General features: G+C 40.1%; 3 protein-coding genes across 3 annotated transcripts; 2 read left to right on the forward strand and 1 right to left on the reverse strand.

The window, feature by feature from the left end:
* Positions 1 to 3039: 3039 nt before the first annotated feature.
* On the forward strand, positions 3040 to 4091 carry LOC141827092 (WUSCHEL-related homeobox 1-like). The gene is made up of 3 exons (XM_074714365.1): positions 3040 to 3427; positions 3506 to 3597; positions 3690 to 4091. Exons 1-3 carry the CDS (start codon positions 3040 to 3042, stop codon positions 4089 to 4091), a joined length of 882 nt encoding a protein of 293 aa, XP_074570466.1.
* Positions 4092 to 6290: 2199 nt separating this feature from the next.
* LOC141828458 (bax inhibitor 1-like) lies at positions 6291 to 11758 on the forward strand. Its single transcript, XM_074715891.1, has 6 exons — positions 6291 to 6442; positions 6655 to 6798; positions 6881 to 6972; positions 11039 to 11225; positions 11325 to 11480; positions 11560 to 11758. The coding sequence occupies exons 1-6, from the start codon at positions 6335 to 6337 to the stop codon at positions 11614 to 11616; spliced, it is 744 nt and encodes a 247-aa protein (XP_074571992.1). The 5' UTR covers positions 6291 to 6334; the 3' UTR covers positions 11617 to 11758.
* Positions 11759 to 12878: 1120 nt separating this feature from the next.
* On the reverse strand, positions 12879 to 16446 carry LOC141827431 (leucine-rich repeat receptor-like tyrosine-protein kinase PXC3). The gene is made up of 2 exons (XM_074714674.1): positions 13672 to 16446; positions 12879 to 13571 (listed from the first exon to the last, which is right to left on the reverse strand). Exons 1-2 carry the CDS (start codon positions 16016 to 16018, stop codon positions 13246 to 13248), a joined length of 2673 nt encoding a protein of 890 aa, XP_074570775.1. The 5' UTR covers positions 16019 to 16446; the 3' UTR covers positions 12879 to 13245.
* Between the last annotated feature and the right edge of the window lie 98 nt (positions 16447 to 16544).

Genomic DNA, 16544 nt, shown 5'->3' on the forward strand with positions numbered 1-16544 from the left:
ATTAAATAGGATCAACTATATAAATCTTTCTACCTTCCTAAATGGGATCCCCATTTAAATTTTAAGTCTCTCATATATGCTTAAATCAAATCTATCACATTTTTGTTGAAGTTTCGTATGCTTTTTTTTCTTCCTATCATAAAGTTAAAAAATTGGAATGAAAGAATTGAAAAAAGAGGAAGGAAATTTTAAATTTGAGTCTTATAGAATTATTGTATCTCTAAATAACTAAAATTAAAAAATGAAAATGATAAGACATATGGGAATAAATGATTAATCTTTATCAAAAGGCCTGTACAAGAACCAAAACCTAGAGTACTTAGTATAGATATGTTTATATATATATATATATCTTGCATTGAAAATCCTCCTTTTCTATGGATTATAATACATACATGAATATGATCAGATGTTATAGTTCAAGATTATTTATATTTATTTTACATAAAATTCCGAACTAAATGCTAAAATAAATATGTACAATTAATTAATAGATGAGATTTTCATCTAATCTCCTATTTCTGTTTTTAAGCATTACTGATAAACTATCTATTAGACTCAATCTTCTATTGTACTCTTATCTATATATATTTAAATGAATCTTATTTTCTTTTAGCATTATTAACTAAGTTCTCTTTAGTCTCTCTTTCAATATTAATGTGTATATTTATTATGGTCTCATTGTTTAATTAAGACATATTGATGTCTAAATACATATCTATATTATCTTAAACGTGTTAAAGTTTTCTTCAATATTTATAATTCTGACTTTCTATTTAATATTTTTTATTTTTTATTATGTTCATCCTCGTATGTCTACACATCCATTTTTCATCTATATGACTTTTATCTTTTGCGATAATTCAACATTTAAATCAATATAATATAGGAGATCTATTATCGTTTTGTAAAATCCCTTTTAAGCTTTAGACCTAATATTCTTTTACATTTTAACCCTCCTATTTGCATATATCGATATACGAAACATGTCTATCAACCCTCTATTATAAATTATTAGTTTTAGTTTGATGTTATTTGTTATAGTAGAAGCTAGTTTAGGGTAACACGTGTATTATTTCACATGGCTTAACTTCCTTGAAAACAAAATTTAAGGATTTTGAAAAAGTAGTCTTCATGCTATTTTATTTTTTTAATAATTTAGATATTTAATTATTATGATCGAACTAATATGAAGATGACTTTGGATCCCATAGAAATTTTCCATTAGCTCCCAGGAACTAATAATGATTTTTTTATTCTATTAGAAAAAATATCTTATAATATGTCAGTCATAATTGAGATTTAAATTGTGAATACTTGAATAAATCACTGAGCACTTCATGCTACGTTTGTTGCTATGCAATCGAATATGCTATTTTAATTATTATAATCCATATGTTACTAGGCGAGTATAAATCAAAATTTAATCAATCAAAACAATTCAACAATGAATAACTATTCTACAAAATCCAGCAAGTTGTGAAGTTCATAGCTAGTGTTAAACCCAAGTTTAAGCTCTCGTGGAGATTTAATCTCAAAATTACAACTACTTATACATTGAGGCTCATTGATAGTAGTAAATGCAACAGACTTGCAGAAGAGGACAAAGGTTCGAATCCTGACGAAGTCAGGTAATACCCTCCTGCGTCGTAACTAACTGTACTTTCTCGATTTACCTCCTCACAGATGATCGTGAGATCGATCGTGTGGAGCCGCTAAGATGACGGATTCACTTTTAAATGCTTTTAAAAATATGTAAATAATAAAAGTTTAATAATTTAGATATCTGGAGCTCGAACTCAATTAATTTAATTGATTATGTAGTGGATACATTTAGAAAAATTAGCAAATAATATTTGAGTTGAGTGGTGGTAGGTGATTGCAATTAGAGAGAGAGGTGCGCAAAAAGAGGAAAGAGAGCGCCGCAGTAAGCAGCAGAAGGAGGGAGATGACTTTTAGGGCATCATGTGAAGGGATCTCACTACTTCACTCTCAAGTCACATCCTTTTTTTGAAACTCACTCACTGCTTTCTCCCTGCACCATCGTACACACTTTCTGACTTTTAAACAAGGATATTTCCATTCATTAATTTACTGCCAAAATTATTTTTATTCTCTCATGTTTGTAATTAATCATTCAAAATTCTTAATTATTACAACTCAAAAAACTCTCAATGTTATTGCTCTTTATATATAAATTATTGATAACATGCATGATTCAATCTAATCAAACTTTGATTATCCATAAAGATAATTAGGAAAGAGACGGTGCATGATTCTTTAGTAAATACAAAAGTTAAATCACGAAACTAACTTAATATTTCATTGCATATTTACCACTAGTCTACTTATCTCTCACACTGAACACAATGAAGTATCCTATATATATAAATATATTCTCCTAATCTTCTCATTACTTTGACAAGAGTCCATCGATGAACTGATATATGAATAAATAACAAAGAAAAGAAACCCTGCTGCTGGTACAGATGTTGAGGAAAGAAGAATCACATGCATGCATGGAATTAAGTCTGCAGGTATTTAAACCCAGTGGATAATCGAAATCCCAGCAGGCAAGTGGTATAAGTAACACTATAACTACAGTGGTAGCAGCCCTCCTAGTCAATGCCCCAATCATAATGATACGTTCCCGAGAGACATCGGCCATTGTAGCAGTCACAACTCCATTCGATCACTGTTCCTCATTGAACCTTCTCACTAGCTTCTACACACATATTTACGTATCCACAGTCCCCTATTTTCTTCTTCGATCTCTACTTTCCTTTCCTTTCCATTCCTTCATTCTCCTCATCAAAATACACAAATATAATTCTCTCTCTCTCTTTTTGCTCTCTGTGTTTGCTTCCATCAGCTGTAATGATTGTGTTTGCCGTAGCCTTGTACTCTCTCCCTGCTCAGCCTCTCCAACCTGTCGCCTTCAGTCCCTCTCTAAAAGATATCCTCCTGACACTCCCTATCTCTCTCCGCCTACAAATACCCTCGCTTCCCTTCTCCGCCATTGCTAGCTACCGGCCCTCCATGGATTCCAATTCCCACCACCACCACCACAACAACAACATGCAGCATGGCCAGCAACAGGAGGAAGGAAGCGGAGGAAATGGTGCAGGCGGCGGGGGCAAGCCTGGTGGCGGGTTCCTCTGCAGGCAGTCGAGCACGCGCTGGATCCCCACCAGCGACCAGATCCGCATCCTACGGGATCTCTACTACAACAGCGGCCTCCGCTCGCCCAACGCCGACCAGATCCAGCGCATCTCCGCGCGCCTCCGGCAGTACGGGAAGATCGAGGGCAAGAACGTCTTCTACTGGTTTCAGAACCATAAGGCGCGCGAGCGCCAAAAGAAGAGGCTCACCATGGACTTAACCACCACCGCCGCCGTCGCCTCCAACGACACCTGCACCAAGACTAGTACCGCTGCTCGATCGCATAATTGATATCGATTTATCGTTCCATTTTGCTCATCATGGTTACTGCTTGATGGTGCAGGTTTTCCTACTAATAGGATGTGTGGCATTGCCGGGCAGAGTGGGAACGATGGTGGTTTCGATGCTGCTCTGTTCGCCGAGCCCAACTTCAAAGTAACCCATGCAGGCAGCAGAATTTTGACTCTATTGCACCGATGATCGTGAGGTGATCATGTTTTGACGTCGCGCGGTGTTTCTATGAACAGGATCACTGCGTGCCGGGAAGAGTACCGGCGGGGAGCGCAAGGCCGCCGCCGCCGCCGTGGATGCATCACTGGCACGCTTCCGCCGCGAACGCTGAGATGTCGGCGCGCGACATCGAAACCCTGCAGCTGTTCCCCATCAGCACGCTGAAAGAGGAGGAGGAAGAGGAGGAGGAGCAAGAGCAGGAAGCAGCGCAGGGAGTCGAGAACTACTACTACTACGCGTCGAACGGAAAGACCAACGGCGGCCAATGCCTCATGCCCACCATGCACTGCTACAGTAACCCTTCCGGCGGCCACCAGCGACAGGAAGAGCCGCATCTCTACGACCTCAACGGCTCGGCGGTGGATTCCTTGGAGCTGACGCTCAACTCCTACGGCGCCGAGAATCCTGCAGACAACTGATATATTCCACGCAACGCTACAATCAAGATAATCAACTCGTGCATGGATTTAGATGATTAGCCGGCTGTAATTCGTCGCAGTGGACTCGATTAATATTTATGTATGAATGCGGTGGGATTTCTGCGGTGGCTTTAATTATTATTCTGTTGATCTGAACAGTTTGGGCTGCTGCTCCTCCTTCTTTTTGGCTGATAGTACGAAGGATGTGGGCGTTTCTTGTTTGTGAGCCCGCCGAGTGCGCCACGCGCGCACAGTGGCGCGAGGGCGGACGTAGTTGTCGGAGGGATCTTCCTCGAGATTGGGGAAGATTCGCAGCGCGACGTCGCAGCGGATGGCCGGATAATTAATTATGAAGCTCCTTCCTTGTTCAGGGGATCGAGCTGCTCGCTGCATGCGCAGCTAGCTAGCGCAGTCGAAAGAGAAGTTTTTTTTTCTTCTTTCTTTCTTTTTCCGGAAATTTGCGTTGCCGCCTCGCGGCTGCTTAAAGCTAGCGATAGCAAATATATCCACGCCGGAAACAGCAGAAGAAATCTTGGACTGTAACTGAGCTTTGACTCGCTCGAGCAGTCTGAAACTGGGAAATTATAATAATTGAATGATGGCAGAGGGAGGGTTTCGAGGGTTAATTGAATGATGAACGGTATCATATTGACTATAAGAAGGAATAATTACTTGTAGAAATTTGAAGATGAACTTTATTGCGAGATATATCATTAGACTGATCATGCAGTGCGTATTGAAGGTGAGGTGATGATGCAACAACGTCTCCAGTAATCGATCGTATCCCAAATAGAAAACAGTTTGAGTTATTATAAGTTTTATCTTGTGTTTGAGGACATGTTTGTAGACCACCATCCTACCATCTAATCTTGTGGGGTTTTCACGTGCATATGTGACAGAGAATGAGATAAAGGAGAAGGGGATGAAAGTACTTAGTTACAAGTTTGATTATGCTCCTCGTGGATTAGGTTTTGGGGATCATACTGATGTGGCATAATCAAGTTAGCTAGGGAAGTCAAAATTAAGACGAGTTTAGATTAAGTCAAGCCGAGCTTACGTTTCAATCAAGATGAGCTCGGGTCCTATCAAAGTGTTCTCTAAAAGGAGATCTCAAATCAATTTAGTCTATGGTCTGATCAAATTGAGATTTGACTCAATGGTGGTTAAAGTGTTATTCAGTATTCACCAATGATATATCCGTTGAGATATTAATCATCAAAAGAGGTGTCTCTAAAAAAAAAATTGAAAGAATGCATCTTTTGGAAATCAAAATCATCCTTTCTCTTTTATAAAGGTAACCGATTCCAGTATCAAAACAAATAATTTCATAACCCTGATCTACTCTATTTTTTCTCCATTCATTCTCTCTATATTTTTTTTATATTTGATTTAAACATCAGAAGGATTTTGTCAAAGTTTGTCTTAAGTCTCCCTTCTAATCTCATTTTTAAATCTTTTTTAGACCTTTGTTGGATGGATCTTTTTATTCCTCAGCGTTTTGAAAGCAAAGTCAAGTTATCAAACTTCAATTTGAAGGAAGTTCGACATCAAATTGATCTTGGATTGGATTGGATCCCGTACTAGATCACATATTATTATTTTTGCTGAGTTTTTTCACCCCTTGATCTTGCACGGGATCACGTAGTATAACATATAGAATTTTGATATCTATTTTTTTATAATATATATTTAAAAAATGAATAGGAAACTTGAGGGTGCTATGTTAATACATTAATTGAGTAGATTATTCTTACAAGATGTGTCCTCTCTCACCCACTTCGTGGAATATGGTTTATGTATTTTAAAGATATTATTAAATCGGTTGAATGACAAAAAGATAGTTTAAGAATAAAAAAATTCTCGATCGGTAGATCACAATCACGCGGAAATTTCGAGGGTCCCGCCTCTCCAAATTCATCAATTCCATTGGTAGAACCGCGTCATCGATCGATGAATAAAAGTCAACAGACGGAAACACGTCACGAACTCTTCCACCGCCTCGATCTCATCCGATCTGACGGTGTAGCTTTCCTGGTACCCGATCGGCTCGTGATCCGACGGTGTATGTTTATTGACCCAGCGGTCGCACGAACCCCCGAGACGCTCCCAGAAGAAACCAACGTTTAATCATGGCAATCAATGGCGTATAAAGGGCGAAGGAGAACAAGCCTTCTCTCCTCGCCCGGAGACTTCGATCTGTTTTCCTTGTTCAGATAGGATAGGAGAGAGAGAGAGAGAGAGAGATGGATGCGTTCTTCCAATCCCGATCTCAGTCCTACGGCGGATGGACTCGGAATTCCTTTAAGAATTTTGGTCAGATCCCTTCGAATGTTCAAAACCATATGATGCTGGTACGGATCGATGCCTCTTTTATTTTTTCATCTTTTACCCCTTATTTGATTGTTGGCTTAAAGATCGGTTGTGTGTCTTTTGATCGAATTAATTTGGTGATTTTCCGTTTCTTCCCCACCTTTCCCCCTTTTCTTGTTTCTCAGGGTTTGCTCTAGTTCTTGCTGTAAATTATTATCTGTTTTCTGACTTCTCGATTGGGGTTGTGATCCAGGTTTACTTGACGCTATGTTGCGCGCTCGCGGCATCAGCGGCTGGAGCTTATCTCCACATTTTGATGAACGTTGGCGGATTTTTGACGATGATTGGTTGCTTTGTTAGCATCATGTGGCTGCTTTCCATGCCCCCATATGAAGAGGTTTGTTCTTCTTCGTGATCATCTGCTGCAGAGAAGATAGATGCTTTTTTCCCTTTTGTTCATCTCTTCTTTCTTGCAACAGAAGAAGAGGTTTGGGCTTCTGATGGCAGCATCTGTTTTCGAGGGGGCTTCCATTGGCCCTCTGATTGAGCGTGCCATTGAGTTCGACAACAGGTACTGTTTTTTATTTGTTAGTTTATGTAGCCTGATGATTCTTTTTTTCTTTCAAGAAATCTTTTGCTTTGTATGCAGCAAGTTTACTTATATCTGATAAATTGCTAGACAAGTTCAAGATATCTTCTTTGAAATGTGAATATTGATATTTGATCTTTTGAATTATTGATGAGCAGAAACTATTGAATACAAATGTCGAAAATAATCTTTTAAACCTTGTTGATTCAACAGAATATTAGAAAATAGACAACCTAACTCGTTCTTTGGGAAAAGAGAATGGCATCACCGAAACTCTATTGATAAAAAAAACCCTCAAAAACAACTAACCAGCTTTTTAAATAGACGCAAACCTTAACCCTGCAAAAGACAAAAATACCCCTAAACCTTAAACTCTAAATTCTAAAAATAATAACAAAAAGGAGAAACAAAAAAGGAGAAAAAGTCTTTTGAGCCTTTGAAAAGATCTTAAACGATCTGTTGGGTCCGAAATTGGATTGTTATGGGTTTCACCTGGTGATTAATCATAGATCTCTGAACGAACTTTGATTTGTTACCTAGTACGTCTCGAATTCATCCTGAGTCAACAATTATGGTCTCTACAAGCAAATCCTTTGGGGATCTCGTTGCATCAATCGCCTTAGGTTGAAAATAACTCATCCTTGAGTTTAGAGTAGGGTTATCAGAATCTACAAAATCCAAGCCACCATCTAACCTAGGAGCTTTAGGAACAGGTAAAGGAGCGAACAAGTTTGCATTAGTGAGAACTCTTATAGTATTTCTTTCATACATGTCTATATTAGGACCACATCTATCAATGGGGTTGTGCAAGTCATTAAATTTTTTGATTTCCACCTTTGGCATGATGTTGTCAAATACAAAACTGAAAGAGTGGTGACATGGTTCTGTTCTTGATTCATCATAACTAGAGCGTTTAGTCTAGAAATCATTTGAAAAACTCCTCTCCTTGTGTTTCTCATCTATTTTGTCTGAAGATGAAGTTACTTACTTTGAGGTTCCATCAAAAGCATTGTTGTCAGCAAAGATCCTCTTACTAGTAGAATGCATGCTTTGTGAACTTACAGGCCTTCCCATGTTTTTTAAAGGGTCAGAAAATAGCCCAGATGATGAGTATGCTGATAGATATAGACTCCAAAACAACGAAGGGATATTCTGCCTTACTTGTAGCTAGTGTAGTTGCTGGGGCATCTGGCTTTTGGTGTCTAGCCTCTAGTGTTTTCTTGTCTTTCAGCAGATTGTTCCTATCGAATCCTAAAATCAGCTCATCAAACTCTGAGATATTTTGTTCCTTCTCTAAAGATCTTCCATCACTCCTGCCCTTGGACTCTAGCATTTGTTTTTGAAAGTTTTGATGAAGATCCGCAAATAGAGGTGTTGAAACATGTCTGGATCTTGACAAAATGGCAGAAAAAACATCCTCATACTTCGTCATCCTATACCAATTTATCATAGATAGGCACAGTTGACACGGTCTTTGTAGTGGAATCTGTGAGGCCATATGACGTCCAAGGATGTCAGCGATGAAGTAGTAGAACGACCATGAGAAGACAAATTCGACAATCCCAAGACACTAACGAAGACATAATCGTTGAAGATGCCAGTTTCGTTGTCATTGACAAAGGGGTTGTTCGTTGAGGTTGGAATCTATTTGGATCTTGTCGTACTCCGGGAGGATCCCATAGAGTAGGATTCTCCTCATAGTCCTACTGTCTCAGTTTTGGAGGTGGACATGGGGATGGACTTATCTTCCGGTCGGAGTCCGAAGTCGCAAGCAAATTTATTAGATGCTCCGTGACGCCTACAGGGAGCAGCCTCGTCAAAAACGTCCTCTTCCTCAGAGTTTGTCCGGTGATTGTTATTGCATTGGATTATATTGCCTCTATTCAAGATTCCCAACATCGCTGTCATCCTCTTTGTTAGCTAATCCACAACCAGGTCAAACCGTCTGTTAACCATCTCTTGAAATCGTTGTTCATATCATGATCAAAGCGTTGTCGACGCATTACTATCTTCTTGGTGATATGATTCCACAAGATCAGTCGATATTGATACCAACTGATGCAACGAAAACTATTGAATTTGTTGATTCAAATATGAATGTCGGAAATAATATTCTAAACTTTGTTGATTCAGTAGAATACCAGAAAATAGATAATTAAACTCGTCGTTTGGGAAAAAAGAACGACGTGGCCGAAACTATTATCGATTAAAAAATCCCTCAAAAACAACTAAATAGATATTTAAATAGACTCAAACCCTAACCCCTATAAAAGATGAAAATATCCCTAAACTTGAAAAATAAAAACAAAAAGGAGAACAAAAAAAGGAGAAAAAAAATCTTCTGAGCCTCTGAAAAGGCCTTAAATGATCGTTTGGGCCTGAAACTAGGCTGTTATGGATTCCACCCGGTAACCAATTGTAAATTTTTGAACGAGCTTCGATTTAGCCCCTAGTACTTCTCAAAATTCCTCTCGAGTCAAAAACTATGATCTCTGTAAGCACACCCTTCCGGGATCCCGCTACATCAATTATGTGCGTTGTATAGGTTGCTACAGGTTGAATAATGGGTATAGGCATTCAAATGATTGTCCTTGGTGTTTGTTTCGTCTCTCATATAAGTTTTGATGATGACCCAAGATATGCAATGACCTAGCTTTCTCCTATCTGAGAAGAAACAAAACACTGTTAGCATGATTCTACGCAGTTAGTCACTTATATTATCACCTTTGGAATTTGTGTATTCATGTTATAAAACTTGTTGTGAAATAAACCTAAGTGAAATAGATATAATCAGTGGAATAACTGGTAAAGGCACATAGATGGCATTTTCTTTAAATATTGATTCAACTCGTGCAAGTACACTTGACCATGGCTATTAGAGGTGAAATTAGCTTGTTTCTAATATTGTTGGAGAAGAATCAACAACATTGGTAGCCATGTCTTAAAATGAGAACATGAAAGCTCTGATGGTTCTTAGAGATTCAGCAGCCTAGCTTTTGCTTCTCCTAAGTGAAAAAAAGAAAAACTTGCCACCTTAATTCTAGAAGGAAGAACAGTTGTGAAGGAGGAGATAGGAGTGGTGATAATTAAAGAGGATTTGAATTTTAAATTAATAGATAAATCTACATGTTTGAAGGGGAGCCTTGGCGCAACGGTAAGGTTGCTGCCATGTGACCTAGAGGTCACGGGTTCAAATCCTGGAAACAGCCTCTTGCCAAAGGCAAGGTAAGACTGCGTACAATGGATCCTTTCCCCGAACCCCGCATGGCGGGAGCTTCGTGCATCGGGCTGCCCTTTTAGATAAATCTACATGTTTCATTGTTTGATTACCTTTTCATGATGTTTTTAGGAGTAGCTGCATGTATTGTTCAACTTAAGCCTCAAACTATGACACTTGTATATTTTGAGCAATTGCAAAGATAAATTTATTTTACTGATGGAGCATTGAAGTGCAATGATGAGTTTGCATTTCAAAAGTGTTCTCTCCGACATCATTTGTTTTATGCTCTGGATATTTGGTCATGATAGAGCTCTAGGTTTTGTTGTGTAGCCGAACCTTGTTTTGTCCTGTGTATTGATCTCCACTAATGGAAATACCATCTCTGCTCCGTGTGAATCATCGAAACAGGCTATTAATTAGTTGGCAAACTTTCATCAGCGTCAAACATGCAATTGATTTTAGTATGATTCCTTTTATATCCTTCGATCATAAATCATGATGTGTGAATTATGGTGTGAGGTTCTTCTGGTTCACATGAAGCATGTAATTCTCATTTATATTCCATTCCTTCTGCTCCTCCTCTCCCCATTCCTTTCCTTCCGAGGCACAAGGATGGACCTCTGCCCATTCCTTTCCTTCTGAGGCACAAGGATGGACTTTTAACAATTTAACGAGCAATCTTGCTGTCTAAATATTTTCAATCCCTAAGGCAGCTATGGAGGTTAAAGTTGCATTAGTTGTGTGTTGCATTATTTTTTTGGCGAGGCATAGCTAGTTTCATTTGGGCGTTGGGTTACATCGATTACTGATGGTTGATATTTGTTGCAGTATACTTGTCACTGCCTTTGTAGGGACTGCCATCGCATTTGCGTGTTTCTCAGGAGCTGCCCTCCTCGCCAAGAGGAGAGAATATCTTTACTTGGGTGGATTGCTGTCTTCTGGCCTTTCCATCCTCGTATGGTTGCAGTTGGCTGGTTCCATCTTTGGTCAATCCACTGCTGGGTTCAAGATCGAGGTAAGCTTTACTTTTCAGTAGAAAAACAAGTGAATTGTGGAAGGCCTTCACCACGTGTTTGACCTATTTAATTTAATTTAAATTTGATTGTCTTTCCAGCTTTACCTTGGGCTGTTAATTTTCATTGGATACATGATATATGACACCCAAGAGATTTTGGAGAGAGCCTATCGCGGAGAATTGGACTACGTGAAACATGCGCTTACCCTCTTTACAGATTTTGTTGCTGTTTTCGTCCGTATTCTCGTCATCATGGTAAGTTGAGTTTTGATAAGTTGCTTGAGTTTTGTGGAGATTTCATTTTTATTTTTTTAAAAAATGTTTTATCGTACAGATGAAAAATGCATCCGAGAAATCGGAGGACAAACGGAGGAAGAGGAAATCTCAATAACTGAACCTTCAAACTCGTTTGGCGGCTATCAACTATCACCTAATCTGTTTGTGATGTAGTACTTGTGTGCATCTTTCTTCTCAGACTGTCTGTGTTCATCAAGAGACTCTGCACTTAATTACAAGCTAAATTTGTGTGTGAACTTTGCTGGTATATAAGTCGTTAAAGCATCTGTGTAAATTGGCATAAGAGAACCCCTTATGTGAGAGTTCCTCGTCCCTTAACCTTACAATTGTAGAATTCTCCCAGTATGCTACAACCTTGCTGTCCTAAGGCTTACTCTACTTCTAGTGTTATAGGTAAATGTTCTATTCCATTAAACGAGAGCCTGTAGTTGAGAGCTAGAGCCCTATCAATGTTCTATTACTAATATAACTTTTTACTATATATGTATATCAAAATATCTTGGTCGAATTCAGTCACTTTTATCTTAAATATTACTCCTCGTGTCTAATGGAGAGCCACCATGTAGAGGCTCTTCATTACTTGAGGAATGCAATCATTCATGCCTCTAGATCATCAGTGTCTAATGGATAGAGTGGAAGAGACAGAAATGCACATAAAACACATGAAGAGAGATAACTGGGATTATCATTTTTTTTTTTAGAGACTCGCATCATCTATATAGTTATAGAGATGAAAAAAAAAATTGTTAGGTGGCACTCATTGGGAACAATAGTGTTTTATTGCGTATTACACAAAGATTGCTAACAAGCTCCATTACATCTTTAAATGTATAAAAGAGATGTTCATTACACCCTTTGATCAATTTAAAATTATAGTGCACAAGTTGACAATTAATTTTAGGGCAGAGATGATTATTCCCCTCCAAGTAGATAAAGCACTGCCCTAACAAATTTATTTTAAGATGTAAAAGGAAGGACAACCCTTGTGATTATTGATTCACATGGAAATGGTGTGTGCCAACAATAATGTATGTTTTGTACCAAAAGGTCAAACAAGTAATTGCCTCTGAGTGTGTCTGGATATGCCTTTTAGACGACAACATCTGGTCCACATTCTTATCCCACCATTCCTCAAAGCTTAATAAAGTGGAAACAATGCCAACCCACACTTTTTGACTATGCATACTTTCTCCCTTCCTTTTCTATTTATTTGGACTTCCAATTTTAAAACCCTAATTCATTCTAACATGAAGAGGAAAATAATAGCAGGGGTACTAAAGTTTCAACCATTATTTCAATATCATGCCATCATTTTAATACAATATCTCGATAATGAATTGAAGCTTAAAAAAGGAAAAAGATGAAGCAAAGAATTTCATGTGACACCCAAGACAAGTAGCTTAAGGGGTCTTTCAACATTACAAGATCAGCTCTCACAAAAGCATGTCGAGTTCACTACTGTAATGCACAGAAAGGTACATCAGAAACAGCTTGAGGGGGGCCGTTAAATGGCAATTCGAATCAAGTGAAACTCACTCTTAAGCACCAACAGTTCATCATTCAAACTTACTACTTTTCTCTTATCTCGCCGATCAAAGTGATAATCGTAAATACCACTTCATAGAAGTGATATTTGGCATGTTCAATGATCGTTCTAGCTATGTTCAAAATGCTTTGTATCTCCGTAGCACGGCGGAAGAGCAGCCATCTATCGAAACATCCTCTAGTTATCTTTTGATTCGAGTAGCATCTCAATTACCTTCTTCATCTTTGGACGGTTTGCCGGTGTCTTATCAGTGCAGAGCATCGCGATCTTTAAAACTGCTAGCATTTGTTTCCTCCAAGCGAATGAGTATGTACTGAGTCTTGCATCCATAATCTGTTCTGGGGTCTCACCTCGCTCAGATGCACTATGAACCCATTTGACCAGATCAATGCCCTCGCCGAAGATCTCATCAACTGGTAACTTGGATGTTAAGATCTCAAGCAACACCACTCCGAAACTATAAACATTTCCAGATACAGTAACTTGCATTGTATAGGCGTATTCTGATAGAAAAGGAAGAAACAAAACAAATGCAGCAATGCATCAGTTCCATGCAATCGTACTGAAGTAAAATGAAAAGAATGCACTTCTTAAATTACCGACCAGGAGGTATGTAACCAAAGGATCCTGCCAATGCACTGATGCTTGCAGTTCCTTTTGACGGGTCCAAAAGCATTGCTATCTCACTCTCCCTGATCAATGGATTAAAATGTGAATCGAGAAGTATGTTACTCGAAGAAATATCCAAATGAATAATTGCAACATGATGAAGAAAAGCTAATCCTTCAGCAACTCCAGCTGCAATAAAAAACCTTCTTGGCCAGTTGGGCTCATACTCAGATTCCACTGTATCATGAAGAAGATTGGCTAATGTTCCATTCGGCATATGATGATGAAGCAAGAGTGCAACGTCCTCGTAGATGACATAGCCAATAGGCCGCATCAAATTGGCATGACAGAGGTTGCCGAACCTCTCAAGCTCTCTGATCATTTTGTTCTGATGGTGAGTCACAGTTTTGTCTACAGATTTCAGCCTACTCACTGAAACTACTAGCCCCGAAGGCATGACAGCTTTGTACATAGTGCTGAACGTGCCACTGCTTACCTTGTTCGAATCATCCAGCGTTGCTTTGACAATACTAACAAAGTCTATCGCTTGTCGCAAACTCTCGACAAACACATTTCCAGCTGCTATCTCTGGATGAGTCATAACTATATCTCCTGCAACTTTATTTGCCTTGGCATCCATCTCTTGTTTCTCTCTTAACATAAAGAAGCCCACAACAACTGATACCATAACGAAGACAGTTAAACCGGAACCAACTACAGCAAGAATTACCTTATACGAAACCTTGTGGCGATCTGAAGTATAGTCTGAACCAAAAAGAGTGCCACAATCCGAAGTCAGCGGATCGCCACACAGCCTTTCATTTCCTAGGAAGCTTGACTGAGGACTCTTCTGAAAGGGTCCAAAAAGTGGTATTTGGCCACTTAGCTGATTGTTTGAGAAATTGACCTCGATTAAACTTAGCATACCTTTGAGATCTGTTGGAATGTATCCAGAAAGTTGATTGTTGGACATATCCAAAGCCACCAGCTTATCGAGTTTACCCAATTCCCGAGGAATTTGCCCTTGGAGATGGTTGAAGCTGATATTGAGAGCAATTTGCAAGTTTTTTATTTTACCAATCTCAGCCGGGATGGCACCGGAGAGATAGTTACTCCCAATCTGTAGCTCAAGTAGCCTGTTACAATTTCCAATTCCTTGAGGGATCTCCCCACTGATGAAGTTGTGATCCAGATGCAAGAATTGCAATCTCGATGTGTCGCAAAGATCCTCAGGCAAGCTTCCATTGAAATGGTTGTAGCTGAGATCAAGTTTGCTGAGGTTCCTGCACCTCAGCATTGACCTGGGAAATTTGCCCTCGAGGTTGTTGCCGGAGACGATGAATTCTTGCAGGTTCTTGAGCTCCCCAAGCTGGTCAGGAACAGTCCCAGTAAAACCATTATAGGCCAAGTTTACAAGAGTGAGATTGGAGCATTGCGCAAACTCTGGAGCAATCTCACCAGAGAGATGATTGTCGTCAGCCTCGAAGTATGTAAGGCTACTCATATTGCCGATCGAAACAGGAATGCTCCCGATGAGATTGTTATTCCCAACACGAAAATTCGAGAGATGTTTACAGTTACCAATCGACTCAGGGAGGCTGCTGTTCAATTTGTTCATTGTCAGCACCAACACTTCCAAGGTCCCTGACCGGAAGATGTTGTCAGGAATCCCTCCTTCAAGTTGATTGGAATGCAAATTGAGAACCTTTAGTTGGGAGATCAAGCCCAGGCGTTCGGGAATAACACCAACAAAGCTATTCTCGTAGGCCGAGAGCACCCTCAGATCGCCGAGATCGCCCACCCATCGGGGAAGGGAACCACTGAGCTTGTTCCCAGAAAGAAGCAGATCCTGCAATCTCTCTAGGCTTCTCAAATCATCAGGTACTTCACCCGAAAGAAAATTATTTGAAAGGTTCAATGATCTGAGGTTAATTAGACTACCAATTGAAGGGGGAATCGAGCCCTCAAACTTGTTCATGGACAGATCAAGGAACTCGAGCGCCTGCAACTTCCCGATAGCCCAAGGAATGGGTCCGCGGAGCATGTTGCTCGAAAGGTCCAAGAACTTGAGAGATGTTAGCTTGGAAACGAGAAAGATGTTACCTTGGAGGTTGCGGTGGGGCAGCTCGAGCACCTCGACGGAGCCGTTGTCACCGCTGCACACGACGCCGCGCCACGAGCAGTAGTCGGAACTGCCGGAGTCCCATCCCGCAGAGGGAAGCTCCTTCTGGAGGCCCGCCATGGTGGCCTCGTCGGCTAACCGCGCGGAGGTGCTCGAAAAGCCGGTTAGCGCGAGGTGAGCGAGCACAAGAAGGGAGAAGACACGACCGCAGCTTTCCATTGGCGACGTATGGAGCACAAGATCTACCAAGCTCCGATTTTTTTATTATTTTTTAATTTTTTGCAGAAATTCAAGCACAAGAACAGTGCTTCTCTTTCCCTTTCAATCCAAGCAAAAAAGGAAGAATCTGATGGGTTAAGCCTCCACGAGCTGGACCTAAATCCATCGCAGCAAGGGCGCACGCCTCAATCGCTCACAGAATCTATACCACAGTGGTGAGTGGTGGAAGAACAAACAAGAACTCTCTGACAAGTTGTGCAGTAAAAGTTGTGGGGAAGGGAGGGGAGGGGAGGGGACTGGAAAGAGACAAAGAGAAGCAAAATGGAGGTTGGAGTTGAAGTATCTAGTGCGGCGGCGGCGGCGGAGGAGGAGGAGGAGGAGGAAGCGGCCTCGGTTCACAAGGCTCTCGTGTTCGTCTGGTGCGTGAGTTGGTAACTGGCAAGGCAGCAGCAGTAGACCCTGCTGTTGCTGCTGCTGCTGCTGACAAGACCTCCTTCTCGGACCACGTCGCTTTTGATTTCTCTCT

The sequence above is a fragment of the Curcuma longa genome, chromosome 4, assembly GCF_044706935.1.
Source record: "Curcuma longa cultivar G26 ecotype Majalengka, Jawa Barat chromosome 4, ITB_CL_G26_1.1, whole genome shotgun sequence".
Lineage (NCBI taxonomy): Eukaryota > Viridiplantae > Streptophyta > Magnoliopsida > Zingiberales > Zingiberaceae > Curcuma > Curcuma longa.

Bases quoted from the DNA above. Each gene is read 5' to 3' on its own strand.
- LOC141827431 (XM_074714674.1), bottom strand. From the start codon at position 16,018: ATGGAAAGCTGCGGTCGTGTCTTCTCCCTTCTTGTGCTCGCTCACCTC. The intron at 13,572-13,671 runs GTCGGTAATTTA...CTTTTCTATCAG, and splicing joins CTTTGGTTACATACCTCCTG to AATACGCCTATACAATGCAA.
- LOC141827092 (XM_074714365.1), top strand. From the start codon at position 3,040: ATGGATTCCAATTCCCACCACCACCACCACAACAACAACATGCAGCAT. The intron at 3,428-3,505 runs GTACCGCTGCTC...TTGATGGTGCAG, and splicing joins CGACACCTGCACCAAGACTA to GTTTTCCTACTAATAGGATG. The intron at 3,598-3,689 runs GTAACCCATGCA...TTCTATGAACAG, and splicing joins TCGCCGAGCCCAACTTCAAA to GATCACTGCGTGCCGGGAAG.
- LOC141828458 (XM_074715891.1), top strand. From the start codon at position 6,335: ATGGATGCGTTCTTCCAATCCCGATCTCAGTCCTACGGCGGATGGACT. The intron at 6,443-6,654 runs GTACGGATCGAT...GTTGTGATCCAG, and splicing joins TTCAAAACCATATGATGCTG to GTTTACTTGACGCTATGTTG. The intron at 6,799-6,880 runs GTTTGTTCTTCT...TTCTTGCAACAG, and splicing joins CCATGCCCCCATATGAAGAG to AAGAAGAGGTTTGGGCTTCT.